The following is a 27,878-nucleotide window of genomic DNA, read 5'->3' on the forward strand; positions in this document are numbered from 1 at the left end:
GATTGCCCTTCCATTTCTTTCAACATTTCCTCAACCCTTCATTCCAAAATTCCTATGCTCTCTTGATATTCTTTGAAACTACTGCCAGACCTAAGGTGCAAAGTGGCTTCCTTGAGTACAAGATTTGGCTTTTTCAATGAATCAAGGTCAGAGTCAGTGTCTTCTACAGCTATGCCCAGGGGGGCAGGTCTGGGCCTAGATCTAGGACAGGACTGTAATCCTGATATTTCAAGCCTTTTAGCTTTAGTATGTAAAAATGCTTAGTATGTATCTAGCAATGCCTAAATACGTTAACAGGCACACAAAGAAATAGGCCCAATCCGCCCGCAACACACAGTAGAGTCCACTTTATATTCTTCACATATCCAGGACCTACCACCCAGCAGGTCTGTAATATATATTGCTTTGAAACGTTAGGATGAACGTGGCCTCAGTGGAGCTTAAACCTCCATTTTCTAGGATAAGTTAATAAACAATATAGGTGAGTTTAGTAAGCACACAGCTGAAACCACTGGCTGCATTTTATGCTAGTCTAGACCAGTAACCTACGCACACCTGGTTTAGAGAGATTACTAAATTACCTTCCTGTTAACATTAATGATCAAAAGGGACCAGAAACATCAGTGTACAAGACACAGCACTGCAGTGAAGCGGTTCTTGCTCGCGCGATCTAGAAGGGCGCCGGGGTTGGAGCCTTGGGGCAGGAGAAAGGAAGCCTACTTGTGACGTCAAATCAGCGGACTCTCATCTGGGCTTTAGGCCGGTTCCGGTTCCCCGGCTTTCCGGGAGCGAGCGTGAGCGCGGCGGTGTACTGCGCGTGCTCCTCAGAGGGACGCGAGGAGGTTGGGTCCGGCTCGCGAAGGAGATGCGTGATTGGCTGACGCCGTGCTGGGGGGTTCCCTGGCCCTTTCGGCAGGGGTAAAACAATAAGAGGGGGCGGCGGCAAAGGGGGCGGGACGTCCGTGGTCCTAGTCGCTCGCCGCAGCGCCTGGCGCCCGGGAAGAGGTGGTTGTGAGGGGTGACGAGCTCGCGGCTCTCCGGCTTCCCAGGCTTTCGGTTTGTCTAGGGAGGGGGAGGCGAAGGCGAGCGAGAAGAATCCGCTGCAGCCGACCCTTGGCGACTCTCCTGCTGACCTCCGCGCGACGTACCCGCCGCCGCTGTTGGTTGGAGGTGTGTACGGGGGCCGGGAAGGGAGATCGGTGTGGTGGTCGGAAGGGGACATTCCCTTCGCGCTCCGCGGCTCGAGGCAACCGTCCTGGGCGCGAGCCCCGGTGTCCGCGGTGTCGTGGCAGAGACATTGTTCTTGCCGGCTGCCTACGCTGCTGTGTGTGCGTGAGAGAAACCGAGCCTTTCCCCCTAGGTGAGCGATGGGCGGTCTCCTGGGAAGGGAGGTGACCAGCGGGTGTCGAGCAGACGGAGGGCTCGGAGGGCACAGGTGGGGCTGGGGTTTGTTGGGGATGAGGTGGCGAGGTGAGGGGACGCAGCAGCTCCTGACGGCGCGCTGATGGAAGCTTAATACAAGGAAGTGGGGGAGTGGGCTTTCGGGAGAGGGTGTTTAGGGTGGGTGGCCCACTGGTCTCGTCTCCGACTCAATTGCGGCTCTTAATACCGGTTCCTTCGGAGCCAGGAGGCCGTCGCCGCCCCGCCCGTGGGGGAGGGGAAAAGAGGCTGTGTCGGCGGAGGCAGAAGCGACGCAGATGCGAAAGTAGCGGCCTCCGGGCACCATTTCTGCGCACGGAAACAGAATCCGGGTTTGAAGGCAGCCGCCGCTTCGCTTACCAAGTACCTAGTGTTCCGGCGTCTTTGACCGCCCCCTACCCCCAGCCCCGGGCTTATCCTGAACGTGTTCGGACACCCGGGCTATAATGTGCTCCTTTTTCGTCCCCGTTTTGTGGCAGACGATCCCTTATTGACCCAGGAATAGTGAAGATGTTTGAGTGCTTTGGGGAACGGCTTTTCCGCCCCCCCTTCCCCCACTTTTTTGGGTCGGGGGACGGAGAAGAACATAAAGCTTCCCTAGATTGTGTTGATTGTTGGTCGAATCTGATCTAATTTTCCCTGCGTTTCTAAAAGCAGATTTCTTAAGATGGCCCTATGCCACTTTACGGCGAAGTATATTTGCGTTTACAATTTTCCTCCTGGATCATTTTTTTTTTCTCTCAGGTATACCTGATTTTTCTAACGGATTTTTTTGGGGCAAGTGACTTTGCCCTTTTTAAAAAGAAAAGCACGTGCACCTCTAGCTAGAATAGGAAAGTCGTCCCCCTTTCCTCCTTATATGATTGTTGTGGTGTTAACTTGGGTTGATACATTGATTTTTAGGTTCAAGGCTCCATTCCTAGTTCTAGTCCTCCAAACGTTAGCATCGCAAGTACCTGGATCTAGGAACCATTAACTGCAGTTAAGGGGAGCCTTGTGGACTAGAGTGTAAGATGATGGCAGTTTCTTGTCCAGCTCCATATTTGGCAGTTAATATAGCCTTAGGCATGTGAACAAAGTTTCTAAGTAAACATTTGGCCGTTAGTATCCAGTGGTCGTTTTGATATCCGAGATTCTTGGTCTTAAAAAATAGAAGGTATGATGAGTTTGAACCTCTTATGATTGAATTATGTGTTGTGTCTTTAGCGGTATTACCTTACATTTCTCTTAAATTTTTAGGATTAGTCATATGTGTCCTTGTGGTATGATTTAATCTCTATAAGCTATGTAATTCTGAAAAACTATCAAGGGAGCATGGATAATAGGGACCTCGAATGGATTGCTTGCTGTGTAAGAGCTATTGTGGTTCAGATTGTTGAATATTCAGGGTTAAAATATTAGTAATGATGAACAAGTATCAAGAAAAAGTACAGTGAACCAGAATGCTTGTTGGATGGATAGGAATCAGAAGTAGAAAGTAAAGAAGAAAACAAGTCGTTTGGTAATTTTATAGTCAGTCTAACTGGCTAACCTGGGTGTTCTGTTAGCAGCTGGGCAGTTGGATTGTCAGCAGGCAACTCCTGGTTTGAAGAAAGTATTGGCACTGTTGGTAGCAGGAAATATTTATCCATATTTGGTTTTTAAGAGATTAAAAATCAAAATTTGTGTGTCAGTTACTGAAAAATTGCGATTTTAATAGTATTTTTAGGTTCTTAGCAGCTTCCTCATCCTGCAGAATTTTTGTTGCTTATTACCCATTATCATGATTGAAAATTTTTTTCCTAGCTTCCTTTAAGAAGATGTTTTCCTCCACTATTTTATGTTGAGTGGATATGAGGACAGTGAATGACTCCTTTTCAGTGCTGCTTTTGAGAGGCACAAACTTAAGGGTGGTTGCTTCTGAACTTAAATTCAGTAGAATTTAATTGACAGACATAAATAACTAGTTACTCTTCACTGTCTGTTTAGTACTTGGTAGAATAAATTGGTTTTTCTCCCAGAACCCGTGGCCTGGCTTCAGAAGCAATAGAATCAATTTCTGGACTGCTGTGTTTCAGCTTATTTTTATCTTCTAATTTGCAGGTATTTTACCCTATTTTGATACCATAGTGGGCATAATGGTTATATTCCTTTGCTTTTTACACTTCCCAGCAGTTTCAAATAAGCTACGTTGTATTTTTAAAACTAATTTTGTGTGTTCTTGATTCATTGGCTGCTCTTCCAAAGCTGTTCTTAGCCAGGTGTAATGAAAACATCACTGGAGGCAGAAAACCTGATTTCAGATCCTCTTTCTTACAACTCTGAGGGACCTTCATTCAACTCCTTTCTTTAGGCTCTCTAAATAGCAGTTTCCTTTTCTGTAAATGAAGCTAAAGCCTATCTATTTCAAGGAACATACAGGTTACTTGTTAAACTTTAAAGCATAATATAAGTACATGCTTTTTATGTTTTATGTTTGTGGGACAGCATTCCTGTTTCTTAATCCTTGCTCACTTTTAATAGCTTCTCAATGTCAAAACTTGCCTCCTTACCTTTTCAGCCTGAGAAAAGAAGAGGTTTAATCCATAACTTCCTTTTGTTATTTATTTCTACCACTGTGGTTCTTAGATCTTGTTTGTGAAGCTTTGATCCTACGGGTCTGCTACACTGCTTTAAAAAGGTATAGTGCTACTTTGATTGTTAAAGTCACTTTAAACAAAGACCGTCTAGAATTTGGAGAAGTTCAAGTATTATAATAATATCAAGTTAGCAATTGAAAATGAGTACAGTCTATGACTCAATGAAAATGGGCCTGGGCCTAACTAATGTGAGCCCAGCTGTGAGTGAAAGGCTCCAGAGAGGGGAAAGAGGGTAAGTAACCTATAGTGGATATAAGCTGTGTCTCATCACAGGCATATCCCATAGTAACAGTGTCTGGTACAGAGAGAACTGTTTCCTGTTAATAGAAATCTTACTCTTTTTGTAAGGAATAAGATACAGTATATATAACGTCTCAGGGATGTTTGGTTCTTTTTCTATTTCTGGATGTAATTTTGTTTTGGTTTCCTGACTTTTTTTTAATAAGATGACATGGTTTCTTCTTGGCATTCTTCATTTTGGCTATTTTCCCCAAACATTGAAATAGACACCAAAGAGTGACATGAAATTTCATGCCAGTAATTTGCAATGAGTGAATTTTCGATTGTGCCTTTTGGTGGTGTATGTAGTGTTGATGGCCAGGTGTTTGACGTTAAGTTAAAATTAGATTTTCTGATTTTTCTGTAGATTTAGCTATTTTATCACTATATGGCTAATGGTGAAGTCCCTTTGATAAGAAGATGGACAGATGCCATTTCAGAGATTCCTGAGAATTATGGAATACAAAATTATTTTGCCTGGATTACCTTTTCTTTTCTCTTGTAATCTGCTCTGATTATTTTGCTATCTGTAGTGGGTTTAAAAATTAATTTCAGCTGAGTGCTGTGGCTCATGCCTATAATCCTAGCATGTTGGGAGGACCAGGTGGGAGGATAGAGGCCAGGAATTTGAGACCAGCCTGAGCTACACAGCGAGACTCTGTCTCTGTAAAAGAAAAAATTAGTTGGCACAGTGGCTCACACCTGTGTGTAGTCCCAGCTGTTTCGGAGGCTGAGGCAGGAAGATTGCTTGAGCCCAGGAGTTTGAGATTATAGTGAGCTATGATTGTGCCACTGTACTCCAGCCTGGGTGATAGAAAAATTTAATCTCTTTTCTTGTCCTGATACATAACATTGCCTTTACATTATTGAGATTATAATTATACAATTATACATTATGTACTATTTTTCAATGTTATATATAGTCTTTGACAATATTTTAGTGACTGCATATTATACCATCAAACTGATGTCTCACAGTTTACCTCTTGGAAACATTAAAGTTGGAGGAGAGTGCTCCTTAGGACTAAGGTTTTCTTTCTTTCCTTTCTTCTTTTTTTTCCCCCCATACAGACGGGGTCTCACTCTGTTGCCCAGACTGGAGTACAGTGATCACACATCATAGCGCACTGTAGCCTTGAATTCCTGGACTAAGGTGATTCTCTTTCCTCGGCCTCCCTGGTAGCTGGGGCTATAGGTGCACACCACCATGTCTGGCTAATTTTTTTCCTTTTTAGTATTTTTTGTAGAAGTGAGGTCTTGCTATGTTGCCCAGCCTGGAATTGAACTCCTGGTCTCAAGTGGTCCTCCCTTCTTATCCTCCCAAAGTGCTGGGGTTACAAGCATGAGCCACCAAGCCCTGCCCCAAATTTTTCTTTTTCTTTTTGAGACAGAATCTCACTGTTGCCCAGGCTAGAGTGCTGTGGTGTCAGCCTAGCTCACAGCAACCTCAAACTCCTGGCTCAAACGATCCTCCTGCCTCGGCCTCCCTGCCTCAGCCTCCCGAGTAGCTGGGACTACAGGCATGTTGCCACCATGCCCGGCTAATTTTTTTTTCTATATATATTTTTAGCTATCCATATAATTTCTTTCTATTTTTAGTAGAGACAGGGTCTTGCTCTTGCTCAGGCTGGTCTTGAACTCCTGAGCTCAAACAATCCACCCACCTCGGCCTCCCAGAGTGCTAGGATTACAGGTGTGAGCCACCGTGCCTGGCTTGTTCTACAATTTATAATTGTTAACTTTTGTGAACATTCTTGTCTACATTTATAGTTCTTTCCAATTTTTTTTGTGTTTAATGAGTGCATAATGTTATAATTAATTTGAATCAAACTGCTGAATTGCAGTCTCTAAAGGGTTGTAACAATTTATATTTCTGCCAATAGTGTATGTGGAAGAGGCCATTTCCCCCCACATCTTGACAATACTAGATATTATCAGTTACTTTCATTTTTGTTGATCTGATAAGTAAAAGATGATGTCTTTCTCTGAACTGTTGACTATTGCTGATTACAGGGTTCTGTGTTTCTCTTACAAAATATTTGGTGTACAGTAGATTTCTCCATAAATGTTTGTGAAATGGTTGACATAATGAAACGTAGTTGTGTTGGCTGGATTTTAAAAATTGAATGAGCAGTAAAAAACATTCTGGGGTGCCGTTGTATGACTTTGGACAAATATACTGTCACAAAACCACCACGATAATCAAGATAAGAGATCTTACCATCACCTCTGAAATTTTCTCACCCAATTTATAGTCATTTCCTTCCATCTTCAGCCCCTGTTCTGATTTGTCCCTATAGTTTTGCCTTTTACAGAATGTCATGTCGGTAGAAGCATATAGTATTAGCCTTTCATATTTGACTTCTTCAGCTTAGAATAAGGCTTTTGAGGGCCGGGCGCGGTGGCTCACGCCTGTAATCCTAGCTCTCTGGGAGGCCGAGGTGGGCGGATCGTTTGAGCTCAGGAGTTCGAGACCAGCCTGAGCAAGAGTGAGACCCCATCTCTACTAAAAATAGAAAGAAATTATATGGACAGCTAAAAATATATATAGAAAAAATTAGCCGGGCATGGTGGCGCATGCCTGTAGTCCCAGCTACTCGGGAGGCTGAGACAGGAGGATCACTTGAGCCCAGGAGTTTGAGGTTGCTGTGAGCTAGGCTGACGCCACGGCACTCACTCTAGCCTGGGCAACAGAGTGAGACTCTGTCTCAAAAAAAAAAAAAAAAAGAATAAGGCTTTTGAAACTCAGTTCATGTTGTTGCATGTAACAGTAATTCTTTTTATTGAATAGTATTCAATCTTATGGATTTGCCACAATTGTTTATTCTTTTACCTGGCTAATGGATATTGGGTTGTTTCCAGTTTTGGGGTGCTTATTAATATAAAGCTACTATAAATAATGTACAGGTCTTTGTGTAGACATAATGCTGTCATTTTTCTTGGGTAAATATGTCGGCACGGGCTTGCTGGGTATAATGGGGGTGTGTATGTTTTTTATTAGAAACTTTTATACTGTTTCCCAGAGTGTATCTTTTGTTCATTCCCACCAGCTGTTCTCCATCCTTCAAGCACTAATGTTTTTAGAATTTTAACGTTAGCCATTATTATATATGTGTAGTGTTGTCACTGTGGTTTTAGTTTGTGTTTTTATAATGATTAGTGATTTTGATCATCTTTTCATGTGTTTATTTGCCACCTGTATATCTTGGTAAAGTGTGTATTCAAATCTTTTGCCCACTTTTAACTGGATTTTTGTTTTATTATTGGGAGTTTGTCTATTCTGGATATAAGTCCTTTAACAGATATATTAATATATTGCACAAATATTTTCTCTCAGACTTGTCTTTTCATTTTCTTAATGATGCCTTTAAGTGAGCAGAAATTTTAAATTTTGGTGAGGTCAAATCCCTAAGTTTTTTTTTATTTGTGCTTTTTGTGTCTTATCTAAAATTTTTGCTTAATACAAGGTCACAAATATTTTCTGCTATGTTTTCTTCTGGCAGTGTAGAGTTTTAGGTTTCACATTGAGATATGGGACCCATTTCAAGTTAATTTTTGTACATGGTACAAAGTATGGGTCAAATTTCTTTTTGTTTTTAACATTGGATGTCCAGTTGTTCCACAATCATTTTTGTTGAAAAGACAAAATGAGTAACCTTGGTACCTTTGAAATAAGTTGACTATATATGTGTAGGTCTATTGTAATGCTAAATTTTTGAAATTTCATTATAAGCTCTTAAAATTTTTTGTGCTCAACTGCTGTACTTAGTTTATTTGAATTCTTAAGCATCTTGTAGAATCACAAACTCTGATAGGCTTGGATTCATCATTAGCATAGAGGGGTTTTGTAAACAGGAGGTGGGTGTACTAGGACTAAGTGACTTAGTAAGAGCTAAAGAAAAGACTGATATGATACTAAGAGGAAGGAGCAATTAATCCTGCTTAGGGGACCTAGCTAGAAAAACCAAGTAGAAATGGAATAGAATCTTCAGTAGGTTTTTGAAGAGTATATGGGGAAAGATTTGGTGGTGTGAGATTTTGAGTAGACGGTTATTCTCTGAAATTTTTTTTCTCTTTTAGCTCTGGTTTGGAATATTCACTTTTCATTTTCTACATGTCACGTTTCCACTCCTGTTCCAATTTAAATGGTACATTCTTTGTGGTAGGGCTGTAATACTTAAAATTATGTTTAGGAATTATGTCTCCCACTAAACTTTAAATTTTCTTTGTACAACAGACTGTGTCTATCATGTTCATCATTGTGTTTCTTTTTGTAGTTTCTGGTACATACATAGTAGCCATTCAATAAGTGTTGAATGAATTTATGTTGTTTAACCCATTCACCCAGCTTGTGTTGAATGAATGACATAAGAAAAAGGCCCAGAGAATGAAAATTGCAGAGAATGGTGTTCAATAATTTATAGCATTTGTTGCAGGGATGAGAAGTATAATGGGAGGTTTGAAAGGTTAATTAGGACCATGAATGTCAGAATAGGTTTCTGTGGTGGGCCTTATATGCTAAACTGAATGCAGGTGTTGGATTTTTACCATATACTGTGTATATTACACATGATGTAGGAGTTTTTTAAAAGGTCTGAATTCAGTGGGAGTGGAAAGGAGGGCATGAAGACTTCTGAGTTTTCAAGATTTCAGTTTGAATGACAACACTTAAAGGGAGAAAGTCACTTACATGACTGAGCTTTCAAGCCCAGATGGTGACTTTAATAGAAAAAAGGAAATAGCTTTCTCTGCATGGGGTGTGCATATATTGGGTTACCTATGAAGTCATGTGTAGGTATCCTGCACATGGTTAGACATGTAAAATTTGAGTTTATGGTAGAGACGAGGTATAAATTTAGGTAGAGAACTGAAGCAAAAATAGCCAGGTTAGAAGACAAAATCTTTTGAAGACTTTTGCATTTTGATGAGAAGAAAAGTTGCTTTATCTTAGAACTGTAGGAGAGTTAGGAAGAGGTGATCAACAGGGATAATGCACATAGATGGAGGACTAAGTCATTGAATTGTTGAAGAATTGTGATTTTCCTGAGAATTGCATTCAAGGAATATTTGAGAGGGGAGTGGGAGAAGAGGAAGACTAAGACAGAGGTACAATTAGTAACTTAAGGCAGAATATGATCAATAAAGTGCCATGGTAAAGACCCAGTGTACTTTGAGATTTCATAGAGAACAATATCCTGTTGAGGAATCAGGAAAGATTTTCAAGGGGATGGTATTTTTGCTGGGCCTGGGTGAATGCAGAGGGTTTCAATCATTAAAGATAGGAAGGTGTGGAATGAGTTTTAGAGTAGAAGTCAGAGGTCCTGTCCTGGTTCTTGTTAAGAGTTCTAGAATCTTAGTGCTGGGGAGACCTAATCTCCCTTTTTTGATGTATGGCTCCTTTACTGTATTTGTGCTAAATTGTTTATGTAATCTCTGGAATACCTGTAGTGCCTGGCTAGTCATGAAATAGCTAGCTAGCTTTATTTGACATTTGAACAACTCTGGTTATTCTTGAGTTATACTGAACCCAAATCTACCTTCCTGTAATTTCTATTCACTATATTCAAGCAGAACTTCCAGCTCACTTTAGACATTACATCTGTATTAATGTAACCTGAGAGTGTTTGCTTTGGCGGCAACTTTATTATACTAGTGAGTCAGTGAACTTACTTTTAAAAAGTAAATAAATATGTATTTTTACCTAAAAGCTGAAGTTTTAGTTAAGGGAGGAAAAGAGAGTGATAACTTTGGTAAGTTTTTTTTTTTTTTTTTAAAGTTATTTTGAAATTGAGGAAATCTAAGCATATTGTAGGAGATGAAGCCCAATGTGACTTTTCTATCTTATTTGTACATATGTCTTATTTCTTCCTCTATTCTACTTCCTTCTCAATGTGCATTATTAAGAGATAAAGGGAAGATAGTGACAATTGCTATAGAGCAATTTCTCATGATAGCTGGAGTAGGTGTGCTTCAGGAATTAGTCTAGGCAAATAGAGAGGAAACATTTTAAGAAACAAGACTGAGTAAAAAAAAAGGATGTTGATGAAGATTCACCGGATTTTAGGTGGGATAGGTAGAGTTGGAGGGTAGAATGATTCTAAACTAAACTCCACTCAACTCTTAACATATTTACAGCTTATATGGTGAGAGGTAAGTTGGGTATAATCATATTGGGAACTGGATGAATAAATAGTATTAATGTTTTTACTTGGCAAATAACAGATTTGTTAGTAAGAAAGGCTTTGTCTGTCTACTTAGAGCTAATGTGCCAAAGAAAAATTTACATTGTATAGTCCTATATGACTGCAATCTCCCCATTTTCAGGTGTCATTGGAAGACATGGGGTTTAATACATAAAATTTCACTTTCTCTAAAAAGGTAGTAGGCAATAAATGCTCTTATCTTTGAAGGTGCTAGAGACTGACAGCATTCCAAAAATTCTTTGTATAAGTATCCTTTAATCTTGTCTATCTTTGTAGAACTGTATAGTCTTGACCAGAGGTCTCTTCTCAATATGTAAATTATGAAATTGAGATCCAAAAAGGTCATGACTTTTTCATGACCATAGATAGTGAAAACCTTTTTCTCACTTTCATGTTCTGAATATTTTTTATTTTTTGATGACTTTTCTTTTTAAAGAAGTGGAAGGCTCCAAATCCAGAAATTACTTACCTGTATGTAGGGTCCTTTGCTGTGAAGAATAAAAATGGCACAATTCATTCTTCTTGTAATTACATTTTTTTTTCCCTGAATGTGTAATTTGGCACTTTCCCCTCTTTTTTCCAACTGTATACACTGATTGCATATGAATTGAAACCTTTTATGATAAATGTTAATTTAATAAATAATGATAAGCATTAGTTCTGTTGCCTTTCTGTGTGTCTCTAATCTAAATTGACATTGTGGACAGCATCCTTTAATGACTATGTATAGATAATGGGCAATTTGAAACCTCCCTTGGAATTTGTTATAAATGAATCCTTAGTGTATTTTGGCCTTTCTTTGATATTGGTATATGTATTCTGTACCTTTTTATTTTGGTTTGAGAAAGAAATATGTAAGTGACAAAAATGATAGGTGAATATGTACTTTATGAATGTGCTAGATTAGGGATGAATGACAAATGTTGCAGTAGAAAGCATGGAAATACAGAGGAGAGAGAACAAAAACAATAATCCCAAACCCCAGAAACAATCCCTGATAGCATTTCTTTCACTAGCAACTTGAAGAAAATTATTTTGTACTATAATTATTTTATTCAGAGGGCAATGTAGTATTTTCCTATGTCTTAGTATTTTATCATCAATTTTGTTACAGTATTAAAATATCTATAATTTTCACATTTTAGTTATAAAATTTTACTAAATAGTCTACTGTTCTTCACCTTATCTCATTATTGAAAATAAAAATGTTATGTTGCTTAGCTTTGTTACTTTAAATGTAGCATTAGAGTTGTTGGCTTTATTACTGGGAGTTTTAAGTTAGTTGGAAAACCAGTGGCACCTGAAATGGTAGTATCTGGATTTGCTTTGTGAATTAACTATTTTTGAAAGTAAGCGAGGCTTTATAGAAAAATTTAAGTAGATTTGAGAATTTTTGTCAGTTCAGTTTCAGATTTTGAGGACAGTTGAAAAAGGAGAAACAACCTAATAGAGAGCATAAATTGTAAATAACTAGAATTGTGTGAAGCTACGGTTTTTAGGCTCTACTATTGGTACTATTTTTATTAAAAACAACATCACAATTGTAATGACTATGGCAGGCTGTCTTTGGCTGTGAAATTTTTTAGTTATTTAAAGGAAACCTTTGTTAAGTAGGAATTTAAACTGCATCCTGATTTGCCCAATAGATACACACTTAAATGTTGTGATTATTTTTTCAGTACTTACAAGTATAATAAGAAAGGATGGTTGATTATGTTTGTTTTTTGGAAAAACAAGTCATATTCGAATTTTCGTATTTTTTTCTCTCCCTTCTACTCCGCAGTTCCTAATGTTATGATTTTGATTGTGCTGGGCTATATGCATAAAGTAAATGAAGAGAAGTGTTCATTTTGTGCTAGTTTTTCTTGACCTTTATGAGGTTTCAGCTTAGAGGTACTTAATCATGTACTTAACCCGTTCTATTGAGTTTCCAGTTTGCTTGTTTCTTGACAGACTGTAAACTCCTTGAGAGTTACAGGCTATCTTGTTCACCAGGGTATCCCATTTACCATAGACAGTACCTGATGTAGTGAGATGCTTAACTAATGGAAGGATTAGAAAGACATAATCCCAGGTGGAAAAAATGATTGTGTTTGAGTACTGAGGTTATAGCTGGTTATTAATCATTATTACTATTTTGAAAACAGTGAAGTTAATTCCCCGAAGAAGAGAATACAAAGACATAAGTATAAGTCACAGTACTTTGCCATGATGAGTGTAATCTTTACTAAGACCTAACTTTTACCTTCTGCCTAGCTTTCTGAAATAAAACCACTGCAATCCAGGAATGTAGATTTTGGTCCCCAGAGGAAAAAAGGCAATGTGAATAGAAGGACTAGGCTGTGGTATACTTAGTCTGAGGCAGCATTGGACTCTTGGGAATAAGAAAGAACAAAGGTGCTACTTCCTCTGATACCGAGGGTTAGGGAAATCAAGAAATAGAAAGGGAGATACAAATGTTGGAGGTTACCTTACAGGTAGTAATTAGAAATTCATTATTTTGATGATGTAAATTATTTTTGGTTTGTTTTTCTTTTGTTTTCTAAGACAGGATCCTGCTACGTTGCACAGGCTGCTAACTCCTGGGTTTAAGGAATCCTCCCAGGTAGCTGGGATTATAGGCACAGGCCACTGTGCCCAGCTTGTAAATTACTTTTTAATAGTTTATGTTACTTTAATCCCATTTGTATGGCTAAGAAAATTTCTTTCATGATAGTTTACAAAGATGACTTTTTGATAATTGTTATTCTTGTGTTTGCTTCCTCAGCATTTGACATTGTGCAGCAAAGAAATGGTTATGGAGAAGCCCAGTCCGCTGCTTGTAGGGCGGGAGTTTGTGAGGCAATATTATACTTTGCTGAATAAAGCTCCAGAATATTTACACAGGTAAATTTTAAACAAATTGTTTAGTATTTTTATTTAGTTTTGGGGGGTATGACTACATATAGTTTTCCTTTCCTGTATCCTCATAACCTGACAGTATCTTTGTAAATAATCTCTAAACCGTATTCAATATTTTAACCATCTGATGTCTAAAACCAGTGTTTTGACAAGTCACAGCAAGAAAAACACCTCACACCATATCCCAGTACATAACACATTCATATTTTTATATATACTCTGGTATTTTATTTTTCATTTAAAAAAATCTTGGGCCTGACCAACTAATGGTTTTCCTAATTTGAAATCAACGGTTTAAATCATTTAAGTCCTCCCAAACAGTGTTGAGGAATGAATTGGTTAAATGATTACACTTGTGAAAAATTTGCATTTCTTCTAATCAGCAAAATAGTATTGGTAAAACAGCAACAGTGGCCTTGTTTATTATAATATCTTGGCAAATGTTGGACATCTGTGGCTTATTTTTTCCAGAGATTGAAATGAAATTGATTTACATTGTGGGTAGTACTTATTAATTTGTCATCTGCGTATGTCTTAGCAAGTGGAAGATAAGTGCAGACTCTTAAGAATTAGACTTTGTGTGTATTGTAGAACACACTGGCTAACCGAGTTAAGGATAAACATTTCACTACCACTTCATGTGGGGAAGGCTGTTTAAGAGACTTACATTCCTTTATCTATGTAGTATTTTCTGCCTTATTCCAGAAGACATTTTTGTATTTACTATTTGCTAGGGTCTCTTAAGTACTTCCATTAGTATATTATCTTGTGTAATCCTCATGTCAATCTTATAAAGTGAAGGTGCTTTTATTATCTCACTTTACATATTGGGCATCTGAGGCTAGTAATTCATCCAGGATCATGCAGTAAGTAAATGAGCTAGCCGTAGGCAATATTCAGGCCCAATTCTGACTAGAGAGCCTCCAGCCACCCTACTAGAATGCAGTACCTATAAAGTATAACTAATGTGTAGTCCCTCAATAAACCCCACATGAATAGCTAGCTGTATGTTTTTCTAATTGTAAAAACAAAGACATTTTTGTTGACTATATGTAAGGGAGTTGGGGAAGAATGGAATTAATAGGGCTATTGATATCTGAAATTTGGTCTTTTCATGATTATAGGTAGTATTAGTTTTTTTTTAAGTGACAAAGCAAAAATTAAAACAAGGCTCTACAACATCATGTTAAGTGGCACAAACTTCCATTTTATAGCTAGCTCATGTAACCAGTTTCCCTCTTAATGAAAATTTAGGTGGTTTATAATTTTTCATTTTTTATAAGCAATGCTATAATGAATATCCTCATGTGCATTTTGTGTACCTTGCTAGTTATTTTCTTAGAATAAGTTCCTGGAAGAATTGTTGCATCAAAGGTATGATCATTTCTAAGGCTTTTCACTCTCTCTCACATACACACTCTCTCTCTCTCTTTCTCTCTACCCCTCTTTCCCTCCACCCACTCTGCCAAATTGTCCTCTAGAAAAATAATGCCAGTTTACTTGCTTGCCAATAGTACATGAGAGAAAATAGTATAAATTTAAAAATGTAAGTTAATACTTAAAAACCATGGACTCTGGAGCCAGATTGGATTCTTATCTTAGCTACTCACTTGGTAGGACATATGGCCTTAGTGGAGTTATTTAACCTCTTCTGAACCTCAGTTTGTTCACTGAGATAGTAGCATTTATTTCATGAGTTGTTAAGAGGGTTAAATGAATCAATAGATGTAATGCACTGAAGACATTGCTTGGCTTAAAGGAAGCTCTTACATGTTTTTTTTAGGATAGGAGCTGAGTTCTCTTTATGAAAAAAATTAACTTTGTATCTTTGATAACCTCAATTTAGATGTTCTAATTGCTTTAGGTAATATCAGAGAAAGACTAATTTACCATGTACTTAGCATAAAAATATTAACAAATTCGATGCTGAAGTAGTTTTAGATTTTTGACATGGTCTCTGAATTACCTTAATTATTTTAAGTCTAAACTGTTCTCACCTGAGCTTTTAGAATTAATAATTATTTGGAGATCTGAATAGAGTGTTAAACTCTGATTCCTAAACAAATCTAGACAGGTGAGTTTTTGTATTTGAAGGGAAGAAGTGGATCAATTGCTATAGCTTCTGTATTTAGAATTTACTAAATAGTCAAGACTATTTCATTCTTCCACTTACTAAAAACATAGATGTGATAAGAATTAGATGAGCATAGGTAATGATTGTCTACTTAGTATACCAAATACACTAAGCATTCTATGTGCATTACTGATTTAATCTTTATAGCAACCCTGTGGAGTGGTTACTACTCTTGATTTATAACCAAGGAAACTGAACTTACAAGACTTTCAGTGACTTGCCCAAGAGTACACAACTGATTGGTGACAGAGCCAGACCTGGAACTTACTTAGTCTGACTGACTTCAGAACTCTACTGCCTCTTAGGCTTTTTTTCACAGTTCATTAATTATCAATGGTTTTGCAGGTTTTATGGCAGGAATTCTTCCTATGTTCATGGTGGAGTAGATGCTAGTGGAAAGCCCCAGGAAGCTGTTTATGGCCAAAATGTATGTATCAATTTCATATGTTTTAGAAATTGTTTTGTGTTAAGATAGAAATTTTAATATAGCTGTCATGTGCCCATGGATTTCTTCAGTATGATCATTAGTTGTAACTGGAATTTGTTTCAGTAATTGTCAAAGGTGCTTTGAGTTCTTTCTTAAAACATCCATTTTTGTATGAAACATGGTATTACGTTGGGATGGATACAAAGGAGACAATGGGATGTTTTCTATCCATGATATATTTTGTACGTGAAATAGTTGAGATAATGTATTAAGTTTATGCAAATGTGGGCTAAACCCTGTGTTACAGGAATGCACAGGAGTATATGCTCCTTATGGTCTAACAGGGAGGGAAGACTTTGTATTCGAAGTGAGACTTCAGCAAGACTTTATAGGATTTGGCCTTACCAAATAAGAAGAAATTGGAAGTAGAAAAAACGGCATCAGCAAATACACAGTGAAGTAAATTTAGGTATGAGGTCAAGGAGCAGTCAATACAGTTTGTGAGAATACTTAATGTAGAAAAGTGGGAGAAAGCTGTACAAAGCCAAGATTGCTGTACAATATCAGAGAGCCATTGTGATTTCTTGTATAGAGGGGTGACATGTTGAAAATGGTTTAGGAGCTTCAGTCTGGCAGTGATGCATGGCATGGTAGAATGGATTCAAATGAGGCAGAAAGCTTAAATAATCAACATTTAAGAGTTGTAGGGAAATCAATGAGGGTGGGTAATAGTATTGTGTAGGTAATGCAGTATCACAAGAGTTTCTTTTCTCCCCCCTTCCCTAATAAAGGATATACACCACAAAGTATTATCTCTGAACTTCAGTGAATGTCATACTAAAATTCGTCATGTGGATGCTCATGCAACCCTGAGTGATGGAGTAGTTGTCCAGGTCATGGGTTTGCTGTCTAACAGTGGACAGCCAGAGAGGAAGTTTATGCAAACCTTTGTTCTGGCTCCTGAAGTAAGTTTTCATTTCACATGATTTTATTTGTATGATTTAATGTAGCTGTTATTAGTTGGCTGCAGTGTCCAAGAGTTTCTTCTAATAGATGTAGATTTGCATGTTGCTATTTTTTGAGAAATTTGTGTTCGATTCTGTCATAATTTGAGCATGTGTATGCGGGCGCATGTCCTTTCATTATTTGGAATTCAAAGTTAAAAACTGATACAAGTGTGTAAATGGATGCTTAAGATTCAGAAATAGTACAAGAAGTATATTGGTATATTTTAAAAGTTACGTTTTGAAAATGAAATGGAAAAGTTCTGTTGGTTCTCTTGAGTAGCTGTTTCTTGAGTTGTAATATTTTTTATTTTTTTAGTTTGTATTAACATAGCATGTTCAGCTTTGGAAAATTGAGTTCAGATTGTTTCCCTAGTATTGAAATTTAAAACGTATATGTCATGTAATTTGTTTTTTATGTAATACAAAATTCATGGGTATTTATGGAATATTTACATGTTTTTTTCCTACAGGGATCTGTTCCAAATAAGTTTTATGTTCACAATGATATGTTTCGTTATGAAGATGAAGTATTTGGTGATTCTGAACCAGAACTTGATGAAGGTGAGGTTAACTTTGAAGCTAGAAGGGCTCTGTCAGTATTCTTTAAGGACAGTTTAATTTCCATGACTACGAAATTTATAGAAATTTGCCTTTTTATTGTAACTGAGTCAAATTCCCTTTTCTCCTTTTTTTGGTTATAAAAGAAATAAATGTCCATTATGTGAAATTATACAAAAATCAGACATAGAAAACGAAAAAAGGTTTCCCTTAGTTTCATCGTCTGTAGATAACCAAGTTTGGCGCCTGTTACAGAATTCTCTTGGATTCTGTACTTACTGATGCTTACTTTTACAAAAATGGAATTATGCTGGCTCGGTTTACTTTTTTCAGTTCTTTTTTGGGTGTTCATTTTGTAGTTATACCATTATTATTTGATCTTCCATTGATAAACATTGGTTTGTTTCGTTCATCATTGCTCTATTAAATAGATGTGACAAAGGAAACTGAATCATGGCTTTAATATTTTTCCTTCCTTACTAAAAGTTCTTTTTACAATAGAGTATAAAAAATATCAAACTTAATCATGCTTGTTCTCTTCAGTTTTTGAGAGAACAGGGAATGTTGCTGTTGAATGCCTCTGTAAAAAAAATTTGTCTTTTTTTTTTTTGCTATCATACCACCTCCTTAAACATATTAAAAATATATGTGTATTAGAAATTGTTAGGCTTCTTAAAAGATATGTGTTATGTATTGCCAGAATCAGAAGATGAAGTAGAAGAAGAACAAGAAGAAAGGCAACCGTCTCCTGAACCTGTGCAAGAAAATGCTAACAGTGGTTACTATGAAACTCACCCTGTGACGTAAGAATAGTGTTTACAAGGTTAAATTTGATCTGAACTATGTCGTTGGCAAGGTGGTTTCTGTACCTAGAATAATTATTGGAAGTAAATTTTTGATAAAACTACCTGTTATATGTATGAAAGAAATTTGGAAAGAATTGTTTCATTTAAAAAAGTAAGGTTAAAGAATTGCTGCTTGAGAGTATTACTCCTTTCTACCTTCTAGTTCTTATTGGAATTTTGCTTCAAAACACTTTATAGATAGACATAGTACAGGTTATTGTCATATAACTCGTTATGTCCATTACATTAGAGAGAAATTGAATTTTATCTTACTTGAACTAATCATATTACTTCCACTGAAAAGTGAACTAAATATTTATTGTAGTAATGGCATAGAGGAGCCTTTGGAAGAGTCCTCTCATGAACCTGAACCTGAGCCAGAATCTGAAACAAAACCTGAAGAGCTGAAACCACAGGTTGAGGAGAAGAACTTAGAAGAATTAGAGGAGAAGTCTGCTACTCCTCCTCCTGCAGAACCTGTTTCTCTGCCACAAGAACCACCAAAGGTGAGATCAAAGAAACTCTTTACACCTATAACATCACACTTTGATATTTGGTGCCATTAATGAAGCATGACCTTTGTTCTATTATGTTAAATTATTTAATATAGTAATAAACTATACTTTCTTATGTATATGAAAGAAGCTGTGGGTTTTTTTGTTATCCTGAGGAAATTTCATTGTTTCCCTCCTCCATACCCCCTAAGAGTGAAGTTTATAACTTAAGGTCAATCCTTTGTCTGTATGCAGTGTTTAGTAACTTACATGAAATTATTTGGGTCCATGTATAAGGCTGTCAGTTGGTCTTTCATTCTGTATTAAATTCTATAAGCACATACGCACCAGGAGTCATGCAATTTCCCAACTTACACAAGTTGGTCTGTAATTCAAAGAAGAGATACCTATTGTTTGTGGTTTAAATGGGATCAATTTCCTTACTATACCAATTGAACTATCTTGGAATTATGAGTGACACCCTTAGTGTATCATGTAAGCCTACTTAAAACTTCTTTTATCTTTCTGTAAAGTAGAAGGTTAAAGTATACTTGGGTAGTGAGAGGAGGAGATTCCTTGTTCAATTTGTGAATGTCTGTTAAAGTTTCCAGCTAGTACTTTCTTCTTTCCTATCCTTCCCCTTTCCCCTTTTATACCATCACACACCCTATCTTACCCCAAAAAGGGAAAGAAATTGGTTCTGTTAGGCTCAGGTTTTTCTAGCATGTTTAGTTGTTAGTGGTTTTGTTTGCCACTTGCTCATCTGCTCAGAGTGTGTAGGAACTTGCGTGTGGTTTTATTTAGTGGTTCAGACAAAACGGTTATAAATAATCTTGCATAATGAGATTTTGAAAGCTGGCACATAGACTGGCATGTGTGTGTGTGCCTTTCTTTTAGGAGTCCTCCAATATAGAGCAATAGTTTAGAAATGAAAAGAAAATATATATTTGGGAATTTCCCTATAGGAATGTTGGTGGTTTTCCATGATTAGTAGTCTAGGTTTGTTGCATTTCCTGCAGGCTTTCTCCTGGGCTTCAGTGACCAGTAAAAACCTGCCTCCTAGTGGTACTGTTTCTTCCTCTGGAATTCCACCCCATGTTAAAGCACCAGTCTCACAGGTAACCAATCTGTGAACACATTGGATTGTATCCTTGTTACATTGCCAATTGCTTATTTTTTTAATACTTTTTAAAATGAATCAATCAGAAATTATGGATTGAATATACAAAAAAATTGTATTAAATGTCAGTGCACCCACTTTAAATGCCAATTCTCCATTCATCATCTACATAGGTGGTATTTGGGGTTTGGGTGTGTGAAATACAGATTAAGTTGGTTTTACCAATATATAATATTGTTTACCAATATATAATATTAAAAGGCTTCTTAAAGTAACAAAAAAATGTTCCTTTTTAAAAAGCTTTATATTTTATGTAGCAAAACATATTTTAGGTAAGAAATTTGGAATGGCACCAAAGTAGTGTGGCGTTATTAAAAAAAATTGTTTTTTTAAAAAAAACAAAACTTTTTTAACGTACACTGCCTAAGCTCTCAGTCTGTAAGTGGTTCACACCATTTAATTGAAGCCTGTACCAACTTATGACTGTAGCGTTCACCTTAATTGATCATTCCAGTATTCTGCTTTTTGTCTGTTTGTCATCTTACCCATTTCAGAGCTTTCAAAAATGTGAAAATAAGACACTGGCTACTTAAGATATTTGTTAGATGATACAGTTTAGAGTTAACTAAATTCTGTTTAAGTTTATAGGCATAAAGAAGGTGTCCAATTTTTTTTGTTACATTTTGTGTTAAATTTCATTCCACTAGAAAATTTACATTTAAAATGTTAGTATATGCATCTTTTATGTGCTCTAAAAAGTGAAACTTTGAGGTTTCAAAACTAACTAGTAATTAGTCTCTCTGGTGTTGGTATGCATTCTAATCAGCTACATAAAATAGAGTATGTGGTCTGGTCCCATAATACTTGTTTCAGTTAGATATTCAGGAAACGATGAATGGTTACCTCAGATTATCAACCAGAATTCCATCTTAATGAAGGAAATTAGTTTGCCCACTGTTGTTTGTGCTTTTCAACATGTCTGAAGACCTGACAAGTGACTTGTGACTTTTCTTTTGAAATCTTGATTTCCTATCAGATTTGGATTTGGAAGCTTTGGATTGTTTTTTCAGAGAGTTGGCTACATGTATTGGTTAAAAGTTAAAATAGCTAATGCTCATTATGCCTGTAATATGTGCCAGGCATTGTGGTAAGCGCTTTATATTCATTCTCATTGAATCTTTATAACCATCCTGTCACTATTGTTATTTCCATTTTAAAGATAGAAAAATTGAGGCCTAGAGTAACTTATCCATGGTCAGACAGCTATGTAAATAGTAGGACTGGGCTTTCATTTCATGCAGTTGAACACCAGAGTCCATATGTGACTCATGTAAACCTACATGTTTTTTAGGCACCTTGCTGGAGGGTAATATATCTATCTGTGTTTGTATTAAAGAGGAATACTATACTTAAGGCATACCTAAATTACATTAAATGCTAGCCTCTTGCTCAGGAAAATAACTATTCTTATATATCTTAAGTAATTTTTTAAAGTTTTGAGTATTTTTGAAGATATTTTTCAAGTTGTAGGAAACTACCTTGTATTTCCTAAGCCTCCCCTTTAATAAAACAACATTTTTAAATATTTAAAATTCAAACTTTAAAGGAATACTTTGTGATCTGTTTAGGTTATACTTAGAGTGGATTCATGATATTCCCACTTAATAATCCTTCAATTTCATTTTGTTGCTTTTGCATTGCGTTCATTTCCTTACACTGTTAACTGAGATTACCGATAAAAGGGAATTAGATCCAATTTGGGGGCATTAGTAGGCATTAATTTAGAAGTAGGTAAGTTAATTTCTTGGTAAGGTTTTGTGTGGAAGTTCACTAGTTCACCTAAATAGCCTATGTTTAATTGAAGGACTTGTTTATTGGTTGTGGTTCTACCTGCTTTTATTGACTTGATTGGATGACTTTTTGTTTTTTAATATTCTGACCTTCATGTGTGGGATTTGTCATGTGATCGTGCTTTCTGGTTACATGGAATTAATTATAAGGCCCTAAGTAGTAGTATGTGGCATATTAGCCAGTTATCCGGACAGAATAACTATTAGTTTTAATCATGAAAATGGGCCTGAAGAATTGTAAGTACACAGCTGGCTTAGTTAACATATATTAAGTCATTTATTGAAGGGAAATGGTTAGCTTTTTGGTCTCTTATTTTTCTTGCACTGGCATCATCAAATACCTACTTAAAGTCAAGTTGCTAAATCAGTGGTTTGAATTATATGTAAGATGTTGGAAATACTTAAATTTATCTGCTTTTAATTTTAATTCCTGTAAGGATAAGGAAGAAACTTTTATTTTCCTACTTGTTACTTTTGGATATCTGTTTTGAAAAGAATTTAAATCAGTCAAGGCCGAGAACTCAAGTTCTTTGATAACATTTAGATTGGATGAGTCTAAGGTTTTTCTGAAATTTTTTAATACAAGGTACATTTGGTGTTTCCATTAATTGCCAGTAATATACTAGCTTCATTAACCTTTAAACAGAATACATCTATTCTTTAATTCTGTTTTACATTCATACTAAAGTAAGGTGTGCTTTTAGACCCCCTTAATTTAAATTCCTAAATAACTGCCTTTTTCAGGCATCACATTTTGTAGCATATTCTTTAGTGTTAAACTTCAAATACAGATAGTGATGGTTTCAGGGCTATCATTTAGATCTCCTTGTCAAACATAGAACATTCACTTGCATGTTTTGGATCAGAGTAGTAAAAATGTAATTTAATTTTAAATGAACCAGTAATTACTGAACATCTGTGTGTAACAGCACTGTGCTTTGTTCTTTGGGTGATGTAAAAATGAATAAAGATGTGGGCCTTATAGGAATAAATACATATTATAAGTTTTTAAAAGCTGCAGAGGGTTAAAATTTTTATTTTTTAACTAGCAGAATTTTAGAACATGGGAATCAATTTCATCTTGAAGGAAATGGAACATCTGTATGGAGGAAAACAATTTGGAAAGAGGCAGGCAAACCTGTTAAACTTCTAGTTTAGGAGTTATTATACCTCTTGGTTACAGTAGTTAAAATCATTTGCAATAAATTGTTGTTTTTGAAAGAAGCATTTTCGTATCAGATTTGTCCTTGCAAGTTATAATATCTCAGTTATATAAATGAAAGAGTTTGAGCCACTGCTTAGACTGAGGTCTTCAGAGATGATCACCTTTAAAGACAAGACTGAATCTCTAGCTTTCTGATTTGGGAATATGTTGTCCATATCCTGCTGGGTGTTTTCAGCATCCTTTGAAGGCTTATTTCTTTTGTCTCTTCCTTGGACCATAATTATTTGGGCAATAGAAGGCAATACAACTGAAAATGCTGTTGTGTATTCAGGAAAAGGTAATAGCAGATAAGGATGTTATTTTGTTTTAAAAATAGTTACTTCAGTTATATGTATTTAATTCAGCAACTATTAGAAACTTTTGGAAGGCATCTCAAAATGTCCTATTACTCCCATCCCAGCCTAGCCCTGACCGTTAAGGAAAATTGTTGTGGCCAATACTTTAAATAAATGCACATCTCTCCCATAAGGAAAAATAGTAAGGAGCTAAAAGAGTTTTTTGGCTACTTGAGATGCAATATACAAGTTCCTATAAGTTCTTATCATGTTTTTCTTTTTAATATGCATTTAAATTTTAAGGTAGCATTTTTTAGGTGCTGGAGTAAGCTAAATTGTATATTTTGAACTATTAAAGTATTGATTCTAAGATTATGGGGTTTAGGAGGTATTACTGAGCACTGTTACATTTGAAGGGCAGCAAACTAGATATTTAGAAATTATGTGTCCTGTAATCTTGTCTAAGATAAAGATAGCTTTTAATTTTGTTTATGTATTTACATGGAGTGGCTCATCTTGCATTTTTGTGGTTTTTGTAGCAATACCTTTTATACTATTTTAGTGTTGATACAGCTTGAATTGCTTGAATGAAAAAATGTGATTATAAAAAGCAGCTTATTGTGAGTTATACAACCTTGAGTGGGAACACAAAACCTACCCTACAGTCCTAGATTGGTACAGAATATCTTTATAAAAATTTCTTTTTCACATACATAGGAAACTATGGTAAAAACATTCTAAACTTAAAATTACTATTATGCCTGCTAGTGACTTGTTGATGGTTACTTTAGTTGGTTTTTTCTCCTGTAGTTTTTTTTAATATATAATGTGTTTTTTCCCTTTTATTTTAGCCAAGAGTTGAAGCTAAACCAGAAGTTCAGTCTCAGCCGCCTCGTGTGCGTGAACAACGGCCTAGAGAACGACCTGGTTTCCCTCCTAGAGGACCAAGACCAGGTGAGTCAGCCCCTTTATGACCTTTTAGCATTTAGCACTACTTGTAAGATCAGAAAAGACAACTTAAAAAAAAATGTGTTTTATACACAGATTCTTGTGGTATCAAAATTGCTTAAAGATGTGAGTAGCCTGCGAATACACTGTCTGGGGCAGAACAACCAACTTTGAGGGGAGGAGTGGTTGAGAACCCATGGAGACATGTATTTTGAAGGTTTAAAAAACTTTTGAGACAAGTTTTATTTGGTTATTGTCACTGGTTTTAAGAACTGAATTCTTAAAGACCGTGCTGCCAACAACCTAACCTACTCCTCCCTTACTGAATTCAAGACTGAGCTGCCAATGACCTAACCTCTCTTACTTGGCACTCTTACCTCTTCACAGGTAAATACTAAGCACATCCTGATTCTCCCTATTTTGATTGTCTTAGGTATTAAGTAAGTTGCCATGATTTTTGACTTGTTTACACTGTTAGCTATTATATGTGGTACCTCTATTTGAATTAAATAAGACCATTTAGGTTGCTTTTGGGAGAACGTAGAAGATAGTGTAGATCAAATTTACAATGTTATTCCCCACAAAATAAAATCGTGTACTACTAAACCAGAAGTCCTAGCTTAGCCACTGATTGAATTTATGATCTTGAGTGAGACCCTTAATTTTGAACTTCTTTTATGCTATTCAGTTATTAGATTTTTCTTGTGTGATGCCTATTTACCTTAGTGTTCCTTGTGGTTTTTATATATCTGTGTGTATCCTAGTATGTATAAAAGACTACATGAATGAGATTATTGCTATTAAAGTTTACTGATTTGGCTATAATGTCAAACAACCAAAGATTAAATAATTTGTGACTTCCAGAAGACTAAGCAAATATTTGGTAGAAATATACCTCACTATCTGAAGTCTACTTGGTTCCTGGCTGATGGCAAGTTTGGTTAAGGAGGAATACCTGTATTATTAATATTTGACTTTTGTATACTCAGGTCAGTAGATCTAGCAGAAGGGATTTTAGCAACCTAGTTAATATTCTCACTTTACAGTTTAGTGCCATACTGTTTTCTAACTTATTAATCATAGGCACTTCTGCCCGCTTTAACATTCATTGCTTTGAATTGGTTTTTATGTAATATTGTAAACTTTAATATCTGCTGCATTCCTATCCTCAGGCAGAGGAGATATGGAGCAGAATGACTCTGACAACCGTAGGATAATTCGCTATCCAGACAGTCATCAACTTTTTGTTGGTAACTTGCCACATGATATTGATGAAAATGAACTGAAAGAATTCTTCATGAGTAAGTGGTTTATTTTGCTTTTAAATTAAGCAGGAGGCACATACTTTTCAATAACATAACCAATTTTTAACAAAATGTTTCTCTCTTGACACTTGGGTCCAGCTACCAATCTCACCTTAATTGATCAGAGAGGAATAGATTATATCAGATGTTTCTCAGTGACTGCGTAGTGTTGACTTGACCTGGTTCAGTAGAGCTTGGAAAAAACAGCTGGATGAATCAGTCTTCAATTCAGAGATAGGACTCATGTGGCAAATGAGTCCATGTATTAGCTTTAGACAAAATATATTGTCTAAAACTGTGCAGTTAACTTTGCTTATGGAAGGACTAACAAAGAGGTGGAAAGGCAACAAAACGGGCAGCCAGGCTAGCTCTTCTTGGTACCTTAGGTGATTGCCTGCATAAATGAATTTACCTTAGTTATCACTGGGTGTAGCAGCTTGCAACTTTGATTTTTGAAATGGATCAAGGAGATTAAGGTTATTCATCCTGAGCTATTGAAGCCATCAGAGTATTCTGTTAAAATACTTAACCCTTGGTGTAATGTATATTTTCACAGGTTTTGGAAACGTTGTGGAACTTCGCATCAATACCAAGGGTGTTGGGGGAAAGCTTCCAAATTTTGGTTTTGTGGTTTTTGATGACTCTGAACCAGTTCAGAGAATCTTAATTGCAAAAGTAAGTGATTTAAAGGGCATAATTCAAGAATTTATTATTTCTGTTGTATATAATATTGGTTCATTTAAAAGCCATAGAAAATCTTATTTTTAATGATAAAGCTAAAAATAGTTCATTATGAAATGGTATTTATGCAAAGAATAAAGATCTGTTAGTAATTTTAAAGTTTAAAGTGTGGATCCTTTTAAATTCCATAATTTGCTCTGTTGAAGGTTGGAGAGATTGCATAGTAAGAATTTCATGGAAGTTTTATTTCTTACGTTTTCTAACTTATCTGTGCAGGTTAATATTTCTGTTGTCTAAGCTGCCTATATACATATTTTTCTTCTCTTTTAAAGCCAATTATGTTTCGAGGGGAAGTACGTTTAAATGTGGAAGAGAAAAAAACAAGAGCTGCAAGAGAGCGAGAAACCAGAGGTGGTGGTGATGATCGCAGGGATATTAGGCGCAATGATCGAGGTCCTGGTGGTCCACGTGGAATAGTGGGTGGTGGAATGATGCGTGATCGTGATGGAAGAGGACCTCCTCCAAGAGGTGGCATGGCACAGAAACTTGGCTCTGGAAGAGGAACCGGGCAAATGGAAGGCCGCTTCACAGGACAGCGTCGCTGAAGCTCCACTGTTGGCAAAGTCTTGGCAGTGGTACATTATTCATCGTGTTTGCATTCTTGTTAATTTTTTTTGGCTTTGGAATGTGACACAGCCTTTTTGATCATTTCTTTGATGTGAAAAGCATCTTTTGGTTATCAGTTAAATTGAGGTGGACATTATTTCCCCAATTTCACAACAGGATTCACATTGTTAACTTATAAATCTAGACTTGGAGAATTAAGGACTGAGAAATGACCATATCTTAAACTATCTACAACAAAATGAACTTAAAAGGACATGCCCACTGAATTCAGGTCCTTTGAGTCCAAAAAAAAAAAAAAAAATCTTCTGCTGCACATTTTGTTTAAGTGTTACTGTTTCTGCCTGTTAATGTTGGAAACACAAATAGTGCAATTTGTGCAATTGGAGAATCTTGCCTTTTTTTCTTGGCTCCCCCCCAAAATACAAACCAACAGAAACTTGTTATGCACTCATCAAAATGCACTAATGGGTACTCTGAACTTGTTAACATTGACATCTGCAACAGGAGGCAACAGGGGAAAAAAATCTTTCATCATCTTTTCCAGTAGAGAATAGTTTGTGAAATGATGAGGGCATTTTATCTGCTTGCTGTGACCAGCGTGTGTACACATAAACCTTAATGAGACTACAAGTATATTCCAGAAGGAAATCATTTAGTTATGAACTAAATAACAAAAATCAGAACTTCAAATGCTATGGTCTTGAATATTAGACCAGATTTAGTAGCTCCATATCTAAGATTTTTCTACCTGCCCCTCTTCAGTACAGGGATGGCTGGCTGCTCAACACACTCCTCCTCCCCTCTTTCCTTTCTTTAAGCTGTGTACAGTGAAAATTGTCTTTACTGTATTTTTGTTCTCTAGTAATGTAATAAGCATGATGGTGCCTTCTATTAATACATCATTCCAGTCTTGCTGGTAATTTTGTACAGTATGGTGTATGAATTGCTGTGCTGCAAAGCCAA

The 27,878-nt window shown here is 36.5% G+C and overlaps 1 protein-coding gene across 2 annotated transcripts; it reads left to right on the forward strand.

The window, feature by feature from the left end:
• Nucleotides 1-966: 966 nt before the first annotated feature.
• Nucleotides 967-26,967, forward strand: G3BP2 (G3BP stress granule assembly factor 2). 2 transcript variants are annotated; one of them, XM_069458275.1, is made up of 12 exons: nucleotides 967-1,170; nucleotides 13,287-13,405; nucleotides 15,900-15,981; nucleotides 16,773-16,946; nucleotides 17,459-17,549; nucleotides 18,247-18,349; nucleotides 18,717-18,897; nucleotides 19,905-20,003; nucleotides 24,207-24,309; nucleotides 25,476-25,604; nucleotides 26,164-26,282; nucleotides 26,621-26,967. In XM_069458275.1, exons 2-12 carry the CDS (start codon nucleotides 13,311-13,313, stop codon nucleotides 26,891-26,893), a joined length of 1,449 nt encoding a protein of 482 aa, XP_069314376.1. In that variant the 5' UTR covers nucleotides 967-1,170; nucleotides 13,287-13,310; the 3' UTR covers nucleotides 26,894-26,967. The 2 variants fall into 2 exon arrangements, with proteins under 2 accessions (XP_069314376.1, XP_069314375.1); XM_069458274.1 differs by lacking the exon at nucleotides 19,905-20,003.
• Nucleotides 26,968-27,878: the final 911 nt, after the last annotated feature.

This window comes from Eulemur rufifrons, chromosome 24 (genome assembly GCF_041146395.1).
Source record: "Eulemur rufifrons isolate Redbay chromosome 24, OSU_ERuf_1, whole genome shotgun sequence".
Lineage (NCBI taxonomy): Eukaryota > Metazoa > Chordata > Mammalia > Primates > Lemuridae > Eulemur > Eulemur rufifrons.